This window comes from Chrysemys picta, chromosome 3, assembly GCF_011386835.1.
Source record: "Chrysemys picta bellii isolate R12L10 chromosome 3, ASM1138683v2, whole genome shotgun sequence".
In the NCBI taxonomy this organism is placed as follows: Eukaryota; Metazoa; Chordata; order Testudines; family Emydidae; genus Chrysemys; species Chrysemys picta.
In genome coordinates, this window is record NC_088793.1 from 208617248 (window position 1) to 208631796 (window position 14549).

At 46.7% G+C, this 14549-nt stretch overlaps 2 protein-coding genes across 10 annotated transcripts in view; one reads left to right on the top strand and one right to left on the bottom strand.

Moving 5' to 3' along the window:
• HNRNPLL (heterogeneous nuclear ribonucleoprotein L like) overlaps nucleotides 1-3395 on the bottom strand; it is a 37137-nt gene extending 33742 nt beyond the window's left edge. Inside the window, exon 1 of one of the 2 annotated variants that reach the window (XM_005293549.5) lies at nucleotides 3059-3395. In XM_005293549.5, the coding sequence (XP_005293606.1) occupies nucleotides 3059-3244 (186 nt within the window). In that variant the 5' untranslated portion in view covers nucleotides 3245-3395. The remainder of the gene's footprint in view (nucleotides 1-3058) is intronic. The other variant, XM_008167066.4, reaches the window with a different exon arrangement.
• Nucleotides 3396-3582: 187 nt separating this feature from the next.
• GALM (galactose mutarotase) overlaps nucleotides 3583-14549 on the top strand; it is a 69001-nt gene continuing 58034 nt past the window's right edge. For 2 of the 8 annotated variants that reach the window (XM_065590867.1, XM_042852726.2), the window contains exon 1: nucleotides 3583-3688. The gene's annotated coding sequence lies outside the window, so the exon portion shown is untranslated. Of the gene's footprint in view, nucleotides 3876-14549 lie in introns of all 8 variants that reach the window. The other 6 variants (XM_065590876.1, XM_065590874.1, XM_065590871.1 and 3 more) reach the window with 4 other exon arrangements.

The window sequence follows — 14549 nt, forward strand, 5'->3', positions numbered from 1 at the left end:
AACCCCTGCTCAAAGCAATACCAATCCCCAGCCAGATTTTTGCCCCGATCCCTAACTGGCCCCCTCAAGGTTTGAACTCACAACCCTGGGTTTAGCAGGCCAATGCTCAAACCACCGAGCTAACCCTCCCCCCAACTTGTTTGTATATTACAGTAATCGTTACATAGGTTTGATTAAACAAAACAGTTGTACTTAGTGCCTGTGCTTTATTTGTGTTTTCAATTATTTACCTTCTAAAAAAATCTGGCATGTCTCGCACCCCCAGAAAGGGCATCTCGCACCCCCAGTGGGTGTGTGCACCCCAGGTTAAGAACCATTGCTCTAAAGGGTTGCACACTGTTGCTTCTCTAGGCCCAGCACGCTGCACAAACCAGGGACTACTTGCATTTCTCTATTGCCTACCACAAGCTAAGCTGTGACACCCTCCCATTGCCATTATTTCAGAGACTCCCTGAAACCTCTCTTCCCTGATGCCAGAGGCTCAATGTATTCTCCCGCACAGTCCTTCAGCCACATGCTAGGAGCTGTATCCGTACCATACTAGTGTTCTCCACTGCCCCCATGGCAGGGGTTCTATGTGCCATCCCACACTCTAACATTCCCCCGTCCCCATACTTGTTTTCTTTCTGTCTGAAAGAAGACTTTAGTGGGGTCAACGTTTTAAAATTGTACTGGAAGAGCAGAGCTAAGATGGGGCATTATGCTGGAAAGTGTTAACAACTCCCATCAACCATTCTTTGATCTCTAGACAGTTACACAAGTGGGTGAAACGGATGGGTGTGCTAACCGGATGCCGGGGCTCCATGTGTCCCCCAGGTCCCCCCCACTTTTGGTTTTTCCAGTTTTCATCAAAATCAATATGGGTTCCGTCCATTGATGCCTCTAGAACATTCCCTAACATTTTGGACTTATCAGATAAGAACATAAGAATGACCACACTGGGTCAGACCAAAGGTCCATCCAGCCGAGTATCCTGTCAGCCGACAACAGCCAATGCCAGGTGCCCCAGAGGGATGAACCTAACAGGTAATGATCAAGTGATCTCTCTCCTGCCATCCATCTCCACCCTCTGACAGACAGAGGCTAGGGACACCATTCCTTACCCGTCCTGGCTAATAGCCATTAACAGACTTAACCTCCATGAATTTATCCAGTTCTCTTTTAAACCCTGTTATAGTCCTAGCCTTCACAACCTCAAGTCACGGAGTTCCACAAGTTGACTGTGCGCTGTGTGAAGAAGAACTTCCTTTTATTTGTTTAAAACCTGCTGCCCATTAATTTCATTTGGTGGCCCTTACTTCTTATATTATGGGAACAAGTAAATAACTTTTCCTTATTCACTTTCTCCACACCACTCATGATTTTATATACTTCTTTCATATCCCCCCTTAGTCTCCTCTTTTCCAAGCTGAAAAGTCTTACCCATCTTTAATCTCTCCTCATATGGGTCCCATTCCAAACCCCTAATCATTTTAGTTGCCCTTCTCTGAACCTTTTCTAATGCTCTAATATCTTTTTTGAGATGAGGAGACCACATCTGTATGCAGTATTCAAGATGTGGGTGTACCATGGATTTATATAAGGGCAATAAGATGTTCTCCGTCTTATTCTCTATCCCTTTTTTAATGATTCCTAACGTCCTGTTTGCTTTTTTGACTGCCGCTGCACACTGCGTGGACATCTTCAGAGAACTATCCACGGTGACTCTAAGATCTCTTTCCTGATTAGCTATAGCTAAATTAGCCCCCATCACATTGTATGTATAGATGCAGTGTTCAAAAGTTATCGTGTTACATCCAAACACAGAAATGCCATCTAGTTGTGCATTAAAGTGTGTCACTGAGTCAATTACAGTATTCAAGAGTTAATTTTCATCAATGGTGTATCAATACCACAGTTTGTTTTGGGAACTTTTTCTCTAATTGATTCAGTGTTATCTCCATCAGAAAGTTTACTGGATGGAGGGACACTAACAATAGAAGTTCTTTCATAATACCAAAAAAAAACAAAACGCACAACAATCACAACACTAAACTCAGTTTCCTACATTCTGATGCAGAACAAATTTGTTTTAACACAAACGAACATCCAAAAGCTCCCCAAACTTTTTCCACTGAACATTAATGATCATCTCAGCTGATCCTTTTTCCAACCGTGAAGAGTGATGCAGAGAAAATGTCACACTAACAGACCCAATACAGTTACGTGGAGAAGACACCAAAGCAGGGTTAATCTATATTAATGGATTCAGAGAATAGTGATTTAATTTCACTATTCAGCTATAAGTATGTACACAAAGCACATGGGAGCCAGGGGAAAATGGAATGATAATGAACCCCATACTCGCTCAAACATATGCACTGAAGGAGAAGAATTTAGATTATTTTTAAAATCTATGCGTATGTTGCCAAACTTGCCAGACAAAATGTAAGAAGAGAGCAGGATAAAAAACCCTTCTCTCCCCTTCCAGGCTTTTATAGCTATAGCCAGCAATGAGTAGGCACAGAGTCTTTAATGGCTATACCCCAAATGATAACAGAGCTCACCATGAAATAGACACAAGTCCTAGGAACACTAAATCAGACCATCTACACCTAACAGACTAGAGCAGGGGCTGGCCCCCTCCTGCAATCATGGTGAAGGGGGAATAGTGAGAGCATCATCCCTCCTCCGCCCCCATGGTGGGAACAATCAGCATCTCCTCCTGCCTTTAGACATGGAAAGGGGTGTGTGTGTGTGTGTGGGGGGGGGGGAATCAGCAACTCCCTGAAACACCTCCTGCCCCTCCACTTATGCGGGGGGGAGGGAGATGGTCACCATCTCCCGCAATCCTCCCCAGCACCTCCTGCCCCTCCGCAGGCCCTGGGGGGGGGGGGGGGGGGGCAATGATCAGCACTTCCCCAGCACCTCCTGCCCCTCCGCAGGCCGTAGCCAGCCAGCCAGCTGGCCCCCCCCCGCCGGGGCCCCAGATCCCGCCCCCCTCCTGCCCCCGCCGGGGCCCCAGATCCCCCCTCCTCTCTCCTCAGGGTGGGAAGTGGGAACCCTGTCCCGCTCTCACCCCGCCCGAGAAGCCCCCTCCGCGGGGGGGCGCCGCTTTCTCCCGGCGGCCCTCGCCTTCCTCGCCGCCGTACTCGATCTCGCCCTCCTCGGCGGCGGCGCTGGGCTTGAGGCGCTTGGCCTGGCTCTCGTAGGCGCCGTCCTCCTCCTCCTCGTACTGCTCCCCGGACGACGACGGCGACGACATGGCGGCGGCAGGCTGGGGCCCGGCGGCGCACACACAGCGGGGAGGGGGTCGCTCGGCCGCGGCCAGCAGCAGTAGCAGCACCGGCGACGTTCCGCGCCGCTCCCTGCTCCGGCACCGGCAGCCAGGCAACCGCTCCCGGGCGGCGATTGGCCGGGCTGCTGGAGGGGCGCGCTAGGATTGGCCGAGCGGCAAGCCCGTCACGTTCCGCGAGCTACTCCCGCCCCCTCCCCTAGTTCTTCGATGTCTGGCGACTGCGGCTTGGGAAGGGGGGGGGCGAGGCGCGTGCGGAGGGTGAGGGCTGGCGGGAGCCCGCGGGCCGCCTAGCCCACGCGGCGGGCGAGCGGGCGGGCACGCGCATGGCCCTGATTGGGGCGCGGCCAGGGAGGGGGGCGGCTTGCCCCGTCTCGCGCGCCGCCTGCCCGCGCGCCTGGCGCCAAGGCTGAGGTAACCGCTCCCCCCGCTACGCGGCTGTAGTTAGCCGGGTGTCGCCCCGCAGCCCCCCTGCGATGGCTGCCCCGGGCCACACAGGAGCCAGTGGCAGAGCCGGGCCCCGGCCTCCCACTGCCTCGGCGACGCCCCGACCACAAGGGCAGCCTTGATAAGCGTTTGGCCTCAAGCACATCCTGTGGCAGTGAGTTCCTTCGTCTAATTGTATTTGCCACCTTGTCATTTAATTGCTCTTGACTGGTGAGACAGGGCGAACTGAAGCTCGCCGTTTTCCTTCCCCAGACGGTTCATTATATTACAGACTTTCCCACGAGAAGGGCTAGCCCAGTGTCCTGCCTGCCGGCAGCGGCCAGTGCCAGGTGCCCCAGGGGGAATGAACAGCACAGGGCAGCTATGGAGTGATCCATCCCCTGCCGTCCAGTCCCAGCTTCTGGCAGTCAGGGGCTAGGGATGCCCAGAGCATGGGGTTGCAGCCCTGCCCTTCTTGGCTAATAGCCATTGATGGACCTGTCCTCCATGAACTTACCTAGTTCTTTTTTGAACCCTGTTATAGTCTTGGCCTTCACAACATGCCCTGGCAAGGAGTTCCACAGGTTAACCGTCTGTTGTGAGAAGTAGTACTTCCTTTTGTTTGTTTTAAACCGGCTCCCTATTAATTTCATTGGGTGACTTTTAGGATGTCTCCTTTTCTAAGGGGAACAAATCCAATCTCTCTTCCCAGGAGAGATCTCCCTGCTCCTAATTAATCTCCTCACCAATTCACCACACTGGGCTTCCCTTTGCACAGCCTTCCACCCCTCCCCCCCAACAGTGGACCTTCTGATCAGCCTCTCATGCAACTCTGTCAGCCTCCGACCCAGTGTTTAGCCTCCAAACTGCCTTGCTCTGAAGGAGGTCAGGGTCAGCTCTTGTGCCATTGTGAGGTAGCATGGCCCAGGGTTCACCCTCTTACGTGAGAAAGGATTACTCTATTGCAAATTTACCCTGCAAGGTTTGTGAGTGTATAACAGCCTGTACTATTGCTGTGTGTATCCATTACTAACATTCCCTGGTGATTGGTGCTAGTAAACACCCATAATAGGGCCATGTGTTGTTCCCCAGCCTTTGCTGCTTGTGTATGTTCAGATGATGCAAGGAGTGTATACTGCTGCTCAGCTCATGTTGTACATGTCTCCTTGAGGTTTGTAGGGGCCGGAAGGGGTGCTGGAACAGTTTTTTTTAGTGGGGGTGCTGAAAGCCATAGAACCAAACTGTAAACCTTGTATATGATGGAAACCACTTGAAGCCAGGGGATGTGGCAGCACCCCTACTTCTAACATTTATGTCTTGAGGTCCTCTCCAGCCCTACGTTTATATGATTCGATGATGCGCTGATGAGCCCATACCTATCTTGAATTACCCTTTTGTGCATACGTGACTGTGCATGTGGGAGGAAAGCTATTTGTGTTTGGTGCACGGCTAAGCCTTAAAGAACCTTTAGGCGGCTTTATGCAGCACTCTTTTGACTGCCTAACCCATGAAAACATGGAGAAGAACGCTGGTTAAAGTAGAGCAATGGAGGATAGGGAGTTCACACATTCGGTTAGCCTTTACCAACTGGGGGAGGGTGGCGTTGTGAAGGATTTTTCTTTTTGATTAGTCTATTGTCTTTTTTGGCTTTGTTCTTTCTGTTTCATTCTATTGAATTGCTTTATTAATCTTTCCCTTTGTCTTTTTCAGTGTCTCTTTTCTCTCAGTCTATGGTTCTTGGAAGTTTTTCAAGTGTATTGTTAAGATTGTGGTATCCAAACAGCTAAAGTTATGCCTCCGTTTTAGGGACAGCTTGTCAGAGATTAATATCAATTGCCATTGTGATTAAGCTTTCTTTTCTCTGTACTTGCCATTTTTCTAGGTACCCAGCACATGTTATCCCAAAGACATTTCTATCCTGGACATAAATGCTTACCTGCAGTATATAAAAACAACAAGGAGTCTGGTGGCACCTTAAAGACTAACAGATTTATTTGGGCATAAGCTTTCGTGAGTAAAAACCTCACTTCTTCGGATGCATAGCTATGCATCCGAAGAAGTGAGGTTTTTACTCACGAAAGCTTATGCCCAAATAAATCTGTTAGTCTTTAAGGTGCCACCAGACTCCTTGTTGTTTTTGTAGATACAGACTAACACGGCTACCCCCTGATGCTTGATACCTGCAGTATATGAAGTTTCTAATAAACATCAGTTATATGGACTGTAGTTTTGGGGTTTTATCAGGCATGACATTCTTCTAGGCTGTGCTGCAGATCTGAATTATAGTCAGATAAATTCCGCTGCCTTTGTGGCATGCTGTGATAATGAGGTCATGTCTACACTACACAATTAAATCGACTTAAGTTAGGTCGACCTACAGCCACCGCAGTAATTAAATTGGCTGTTCGTGTGCACACTACCCTCCTTCCGTCAGCTGTGCGCATCCTCACCAGGAGCACTTGCACCGACTTAAGTGGGGCATTGCCCACTGGAGTCCCGCCACCCCTGGGCGGACTGCTGGCAGTGGGGCTCTGTCTGTCAGTCCCGGAATGGCAACTGGTGATGTAAGCAACGCATTATCCACATAGATACTGCATCAACCTAAGTACATCAACTTAATTGCTTTGCCTTTCACCTAGGTGGAGTTATTAAGTCAGTGTAGTGGGCAACTGACATCAGCAGGAGGGACATTTTAGGTTAGGTGCTTAGAGAGTAAGGTCAAAGTAAGCTGCCTTAGGTCGACCTAACTCTGTAGTGTACACTAAGCCTGAGTTTCTTTCTTTGTGAGAATGAATGATTGTTTGACCAAGCTCATTTGTGGTCACTGTTTAAGCAGAATCTACCCTCTGCTAACAGGAAATAGCCAGAAAAGTTTCAATATGTTTCTATGTAGCATAAGGATTCAAGGAGCGCCATTTGGTAACAGATCCAGTGTCACTGATTGATGCAGTGTTTGCATATTCCAAATGGGGATTTCAAGATTTTTTTTTCTCACTCTCAAGCAGCAACACTGATCCCTTTACATCCTGTACTTCTGTCTTGTTCCTTAACCTCTGTAAGGCACAGGTTTGGAACAATACACCTCTACCCTGATATAACGTGACCCGATATAACATGATTTTGGATATAACGCAGTAAAGCAGCGCTCAGGGGTGGGGGGGCTGCGCACTCCGGCGGATCAAAGCAAGTTCGATATAACGTGGTTTCACCTATAACATAGTAAGATTTTTTTGGCTCCTGACAACAGCATTATATCGGGGTAGAGGTGTAATTCTTTTTGTTTGTCATTCATACTTTTGAAGGAAAAAAGTAATGGAAATGTATCCCATTTATTTACACTCAAAATGTAGTATCTGATTCAGAAGATGATCCAGGCAAATATGCATTAATCAGCTATATTGTGATCATTTGTTGAACGGTAGGGACGCCATTGTTTTTGATGATCAGATTTGTTTCCTTGTATGAGAAGGAAAACCAATGGGTGGTAAAGTTTTCCAAAATAATCTTATTAATTTTCATGCCGTTTTTTATTACACAGTATTATTAGTGAAGAGGAGATACGGTTTTCAGTCCGCTACGCTCCAGTAGGAAAGGAAATAAAGATTACTCACGTATCAGCATGCACATAAGTGCAATGGCATAATTATACAAAGAATATTTGCTCAGAGGTTGGAACAAAAACAACCACCTCCAAACTCTGAATGACTTGAAACCACCTGATAGTGCACAGAGCTATGTAACCACATGGTCCTGTCACTGGGCTTGTCTTTGTTGCTGTGTTAGCTATTTGAGTGTTGCTCCTAACCAGACTATCAACCACACACAAATATGTCTAGCTTGAATTAGGTGGTATTTTAAACTTAGCTGGCCTATCAGGGAGTGGGGGGTTGAAGCTTGAGTGCTGCTGACACTAAGGGTATGTCTACACTACCTGCCAAATCGGCAGGTAGCGATTGATCTATCGGGGAGCAATTTATCGCGTGTAGTGTAAACGCGATAAATCGATCCCCGACTGCTCTCCCGTCGACTGCTGAACTCCAGCTCGGCGAGAGGCGGAAGCAAAGTCGACGGGGGAGTGGCGGCTGTCGATCCCGCACTGCAAGGACGCGAAGTAAGTGATTCTAAGTCGATCTAAGATATGTTGACTTCAGCTACGCTATTCTCGTAGCTGAAGTTGCGTATCTTAGATCGATTCCCTCCCTCCCCCACCCCTCCAGTGTAGACCAGGCCTAATGCAGTGTGGATGCATCTACTCTGTGCTGCCTGATTGTTATTTTGCAGAGTGGTTGCTCTCACTCCAGCTAGGCTAACGTGAGAGGGTGTTAATTTGAGAGTAAATATTGAGCTAATTCTGCAGTGACGACATACCCACTGTTGACCTTGTCTTTCCTCCTCCATTGTTTTTTTGCTTCTTTGCATCAGTTTGCTGTGACTTATATTCAGTTACACTGTACACTCCGTGGTGCCAGGACTGTCTCTTACTATGTGTATGTACAGCACCTGGCATAATGAGGCTCCGATTGGGACTCATTGGCATTACTGGAATACAAGTTACTATCAGAAGAACAAACAGCAAAACTATTTCATGCATTTAGGCATAAATATAATAAAATAATCAACATGGGTTGATCTAACATAGCTACAATAGCAGGATGAAAATGAGAAAGAGAGCTCCCTGGAGATCAGTGTGCTCATGAGGCTTTCAAATGTGAATTGAAATTATGCGTTACACTTTGCCATCTGTTGTAGGCCCATGCAAGTGGCTATACTAGGATAAGGAGGTCATGGTGGATAATCAGCTGACATGAGCTCCCAGTGTAGTGCTATGGCCAAAAGAGCTAATGCAATCCTTGGAAACAAAAATGAAGAGAGGAATTTTGAGTAGGAGTAAAGAAGTTTTTTTACCTCTCTATTTGGTACTGGTATGACTTCTGCTGGAGTACTAGAAGGGATGTGCTGGCCGCCGCTTCCCACAGCTTCCATTGGCCGGGAACAGCGAACTGGGGCCACTGGAAACTGCGGGCGGCTGTGCCTGCAGATGGTCAATGTAAACAAACTGTCTCGCGGCCAGCCAGCGGATTTCACTAATGGGCCGCATGTGGGCCGCAGGTTGCCCACCACTGGCCAAGAGAATGATTAAAGGATTAAAAAGTATGTCTTATAGTGAGAGACTCAATCTATTTAGCTTAAATACAAAGAAGGTTAAGCAGTGACTTGATCACAGTCTGTAGCTATCTACAAATATTTGAAAGTGGGCTCTTCAGCCTAGAAGAGAGAGGTGTAATGAGAGCCAAAAGGTTGAAAGTTAAAGCTAGACAAATTAAGACTGGAAAGAAGGTGTACATTTTTACACAGTGATGGTAATTAACCATTTGAACATCATATCAAAGGTTGTGGTAGATTCTCCATTCCTGGAAAATTTTATATCAAGATTGGATTTTTTTTAAGATATGCGCTAGAAATTACTTTGGGGAAGTTCTATGGTCTGTGTTATACAGGAGATCAGACTAGATGATCACATTGGTCCCTTCTGGCCTTGGAATCTATGAATGCTCTTGAAGACCCAGGGCACGATGCTGTGCCCACAAATCCACATCAGCTGTGGGTGTACTCCAGTGCATTCTCTTTTTTATTATTGGGAAATGGTCTTGAGCGCAGGGCTCCTATCATGGCTCCAAATCTCATGACAAATCCCATGAGACCTTATAGCTCCAAATCCTGTGCCAATCCTGCAAGACCTCCAACCCACCCCAGATGTCCCATGGGAGCTGAACATCTTGTGGGACCCAGCCCCTGCCGTACAGTTTACTCTCTCCGATTGTGGGAGCCACCAAACTCATCTCTCACTAGGCTCGGGGCTCTCTTCTGTTATGAACCTTCAATTTTTTTGTTCTTTTTCAATATCTAATGGCTCTGTTAAAGAGTGCATGTCCTTAAATTGGAATAGGCATACAGTAACCTGTGTTGCTAACTAAGAGGAACGAGGCCGCCCCTGGAGTCCAAGCTTTCTTGACCTCTTGGAAGCTGTGACAGGACTTTTGCAAACTAGGCACAGCTAGTGATAGACAGGGTCTGTGTCTGCCCTCTCAATTTGTTGAGTATCTCCAACCTTCACCAAAATTGTGCAATCTCAGGTTCTTTGTAGTCTCATCACTGCTCCTGGATGCTCATGGACCTGCAGTGTTTTGTAAACCCTTTTTCTATCTGTGTCTCGCTAGAGGGTTGCACTCTTTCCTCCCTGAATGCACTTCACTAGTTATCTGTCCCTACGGTGACCAGATTTTATAGGGACAGTCCCGATATTTGGGGTTTTATCTTACATAGGTGCCTATTACCCCCCCACACACACACCCTCTGTCCCGATTTTTCACACTTGCTGTCTGGTCACTCTATTCATACCTATCCTTGGAGGACTAGTACAGTGCACTTGACTTATAGGAATAGTCTTGAGTATTGCCTGTAAACTGGCATAAGGAAGATGCAGCTGCTCACCTCCTGAATGTGGGGCTACTATAAGGAGATAACAGTAAGGTTCTGTGCTACATACTGGCTATCTATTTGCTTCTCTATGCAGGAAAGAAATACCAGTATAAATTAACACCTTAGCCTATACCTATATAATTATACCAGTGTAACGCCCATGTGGACAATCTTATTCCTGTGTTAGAATTGCCTTGTTTTGGTTTAGCTTATGTCACTTTGGAAGGGTTTAATTTAGGGATATAAATATTGTTTTAAAAGTTAACCGGTTAAATTATTACAATTGTATCATTTAACTGGTTAACTGAGGTCGCTCCGGATGTCCCGGCGCAGACGGGGCTGGGGTCCCTCCGGACGGACAGCGTGGGGGGACTAGGGCCACTCTGGCCCATCCATGGCTGGGGCGGGGGCTGTGCCCGCCGGCGCACAAAGGGTTAATGGTTAAGGTTGGTTTACCTGGTAAACCTAATGTTAACCGGTTAACCTTTTACATCCCTAGTTTAATTATAATAATACTGGTATAAATCATAAAACTTTCCTATCCAAACAAGCCCACAGTGCAATTCAAGGTGTGTTAGCGTCTTGAAAAGACAGAATGGTTTGGAACCTGACAGAGATCAAAGGCTACATTTTCAAAATGTGGCCTCTAAAACTGCATACCCAAAGCAGCGTGCCCAAGTTGATGTATGCCCTCCAATATGGATTTGTTAACTCAGACTGGGCTGTTAGATGTATAACTACCTGGGTTTGGCACACAAGTGTTTGTTCACACAAATCTAAGTTCTTGGCATGTGCAAAAAGTTTAGGTTGAAATCTAGAAGCTGGGTTTAGGCCACTTTGGAAATGTTCTGCTCTAGCAGCAAGACAAGAAAGGGTCATCATACTCATTCATTTACAGGGTTTATTGCTTCCGCTTATCACACACTAACATCCATCCCTCTTGCAAAAGGATTATTGAAAGGGTAAGAAGAACTGAAAGCTTGTTTTGGTTTGATAGCTTCCTCTCTCTGCACAATAATTATGCTGCTATTCAAATTGGAAACAGATCACAGTGAAGTGAGCACTACAAAGTTATTTGCTACCGTTATGCAATGAGCAACATTATTTAAGTAGATCGCAAAAAGTAAACATTTAGGCCAACATTTTCATGAGCATCCGTGTGACAACATTTCTGCATCCTACTGGTCCCCAGTACACAAGGCAGCAGCAGGACGATAAAAAAGGGCTGCTGGAGAGATAGGATGGGGAGAATACCTGGGGAAAGTCAAGGCTGCCTATTCAGATGAAGTGGTTTGATCCTTAACTGGGGAAGTGTTTGTCAGTCTCTATTTATGCTTATATCACCTTTTTTGAAATTGGGTTTATAAAGATCTTCTCCTACTGAACACTATCTGCTGTTATGGTTTGATTCTGCACAGTCACCCACCAAGTTACAGTCCTCTAAGTTTGGATACTCAATGTAAATCACCTATAGCCTGATATTCAGAGTTCCTAAGCACCCACTAGGATTCAGGGGAGCAGGAGCGGTGGCTGCTCAGAATCCATGTGGATCTCTGGTAGGGCACCCAAACATTGAAGCAACCAATGTTAATGGACACTTTTGACAACGCTGGTTTTAAAATGCTACCGTGAAAAGTAACTACGTAAAATTAGCAGTTTCTTACCAAGTAGATCCTTGCAGTGTTGCCAACTCTCATGATTTGATCATGAGTTTCACAATATTTGCTGGGCTTTCATATTTTAAAAAAAGTTTCTAGCCCTTGTTGTAGAGAAAAGCTTGAAAAGGTGATCTTTAAACACTCGAACACCAGGCCAAAAAAACACCCAAACAGACCCAGGGCCGGCTCCAGGCACCAGCCCACCAAGCTTGTGCTTGGGGCGGCACCTGGAGGGGGGCGGCGCGGTGCGGTGCTCCGGCCGCTGGGGAGAGCGTAGCCGCAGTGGGCTTGCCACCCTCCCCCCGGCGCTCTGGCCGCCGGGGAGAGCGGAGCCCCGGCCGGGCTCTCCGCCCTCCTCCCAGGGCTCCGGCCGCCAGCGGAGCCGCGGCGGGCTCGCCGCCCTCCCCCCAGCACTCCGGCCGGTCGGGGAGAGCGGCCCGCAGCCGGGCTTGGCGCCCTCCCCTGCCGTGCTGGGGGGCGGGGGGAGGGGGGGACGGCAGGAGGCTTTTTTGCCTTGGGCGGCAAAAAAGCCAGAGCCGGCCCTGAACAGACCCTTCCCCCTCTCCTTGCAACAACCATATTATCTTGAAATTCTCATGATTTTAAAGCCAATCTTATGATTTGGGGGCTCTGACTCAAGATTTTTGAATGCTTGGGATTGGCAATACTTTCTTTGAATATATTCAGAGGCATATACTTACTTTAGTATAAAACACTGAACAGGTTTTTTGAGTTCCTCTGTGATTCTGGGAAAGTCACTTCAACCAGGTTTTTCAATTGTGGTCATTAATTGTTACCCTGCAGACAGATTTGCAGAAGTCTGACCACCGACAACTGCAACTGAACTCAGTGGTAGCTGTGCTTTGAATGTATAAAGTGCTATATAATGCTGAGTGAGAACTCTGAAATATTGGGTCCTAAGTGTCTGAAATTGGGCATCCAATATGAGTGGACACTTTTGACTTTAATCTCTGTGCCTCAGATCCCTATTTGTGAAATGGGGATAATCCCAACCCCTTGCCTCACAGGGATACTGTGAAGATAAATTTAAGTTTATGAAGCACTCAGATACTATAGTGATGAGCACCATAGAAAAATCCACGAGGAAGTCAATAATTCTGTCTTCAGGGAATTCTTTTTTTTTTTTTTTTAATAATTTTTGGGGGAATTTCATGTTAGTTCATTTTATCCGGGGGGCCAGGCAGGTCCTGCCCTGGGGGGTGGGGTGGGTGGAAGACCCCAGGAGGAGCCTACACACACCCAACCCACAACGGTGGCCCCTGTACCACAGGACTGAAACTCTGGGCATTGCAACCTGATGCATGGATTCACAGTACTGCTCAGGTTTGGCCCAGCAAACCTGGGTTTGCTCAGAGAGGTGGCTATGCCAAACCTGAGTGGTGCAGAGACCTCAGGGGCTGGGGTTTTTTCTCAACCTGAGTATTGGACACATTAGTTCCTACAAAAGATAGAGGCATCACTTTCACATCCTTCCTAGCTGTTGTTTTTGCCTCTGTTGTGCCAATATCATGAAATAATTGTAGTTCTGTGGCAAATTCTAGAGTCTCAGTAGGTCTCCTTGGCTTCTAGACACTCATTTGATTTTTGTGTCCAGGTGGGCATCAGTGAATTGGTCCATTGCCATAGAATCACAGAAATGAAGGGCTGGAAGGGACCTCAAAAAGGTCATCTAGTCCAACCCATTGCACTCAGGCAGGACCAAGTAAATCTAGACCATTTTATCCATAGTATCTGCAGTGGCCTTTTTTAAACAATCTCAGTATAACTTCTCTTTCTGTCCAAAACAGGACCATGTCACTGGACCATATCGCCAACGTTTTACTTTTATTTATTTCTGTGAAAATGCTGTCCACACCTAAACAGTCACTAAGCATCCCCTGCCAGCAAGGCCTATAAGGGATGTGAACAGCTGCTTCACACAATAAACTAAAAGAGCCTTGGTTGAAATGCCTCTGGGGTCTCCTTCCTGGCACATCTGACTAGCATCCGGCTCAGCTACCAGGACTGAGCAATGGTGTGAATGCTTAGATTGCAGCATGGACAGCTCACATTTCAAAATACTGGTTCCGTTGTTTGGATTTCATAAGAAGGAGATTGTTTCCTTCCTTTAGTTTTGCTTCTGTCAGCTGCAATATTCACAAACCATGTAAAGTAAACTGTGATAACTAAAACAAATAGGTATTGAATTCAGGGTTATTTAATGCATAGTGTTTTAAGATCATTTATTTTAACTGGATGTACAAGCAACCTTCCTCCCTCTTATTTGCATGAGTCACTGGGAGCTCATTAGAAACTCCAAAAATGTGACAAAAATAAACCCAGGATAACAACAGTAATTAGTACCTAGGTCTTATATAGAACTTTTTGTCCATAGAACTCAAAGCACTTTACAAAGGTGGTCAATATCTTTATCCCCATTTTACAGATAGGTACATGGAGTCATGAAGAGTGGAAATAACTTGCTCATGGTCACCCAGCAGGCCAGTGGCAGAGCTGGGAATAGACCCCAGGTTTCCCTAAAAGATCCAACACTCCAGATTAGAAAACAACCTCACTAGTGAGTGAATATATCAGGATTTTAATTCCCAGGCATTAAAAAATATGAGTTAGACTCCCAGTGAGGTAATGAGTGGTTTTTTGGGAGTGGGGTTAAATATATATTGGGTTCTTTTTGTTTCCTTTCTGGTTTT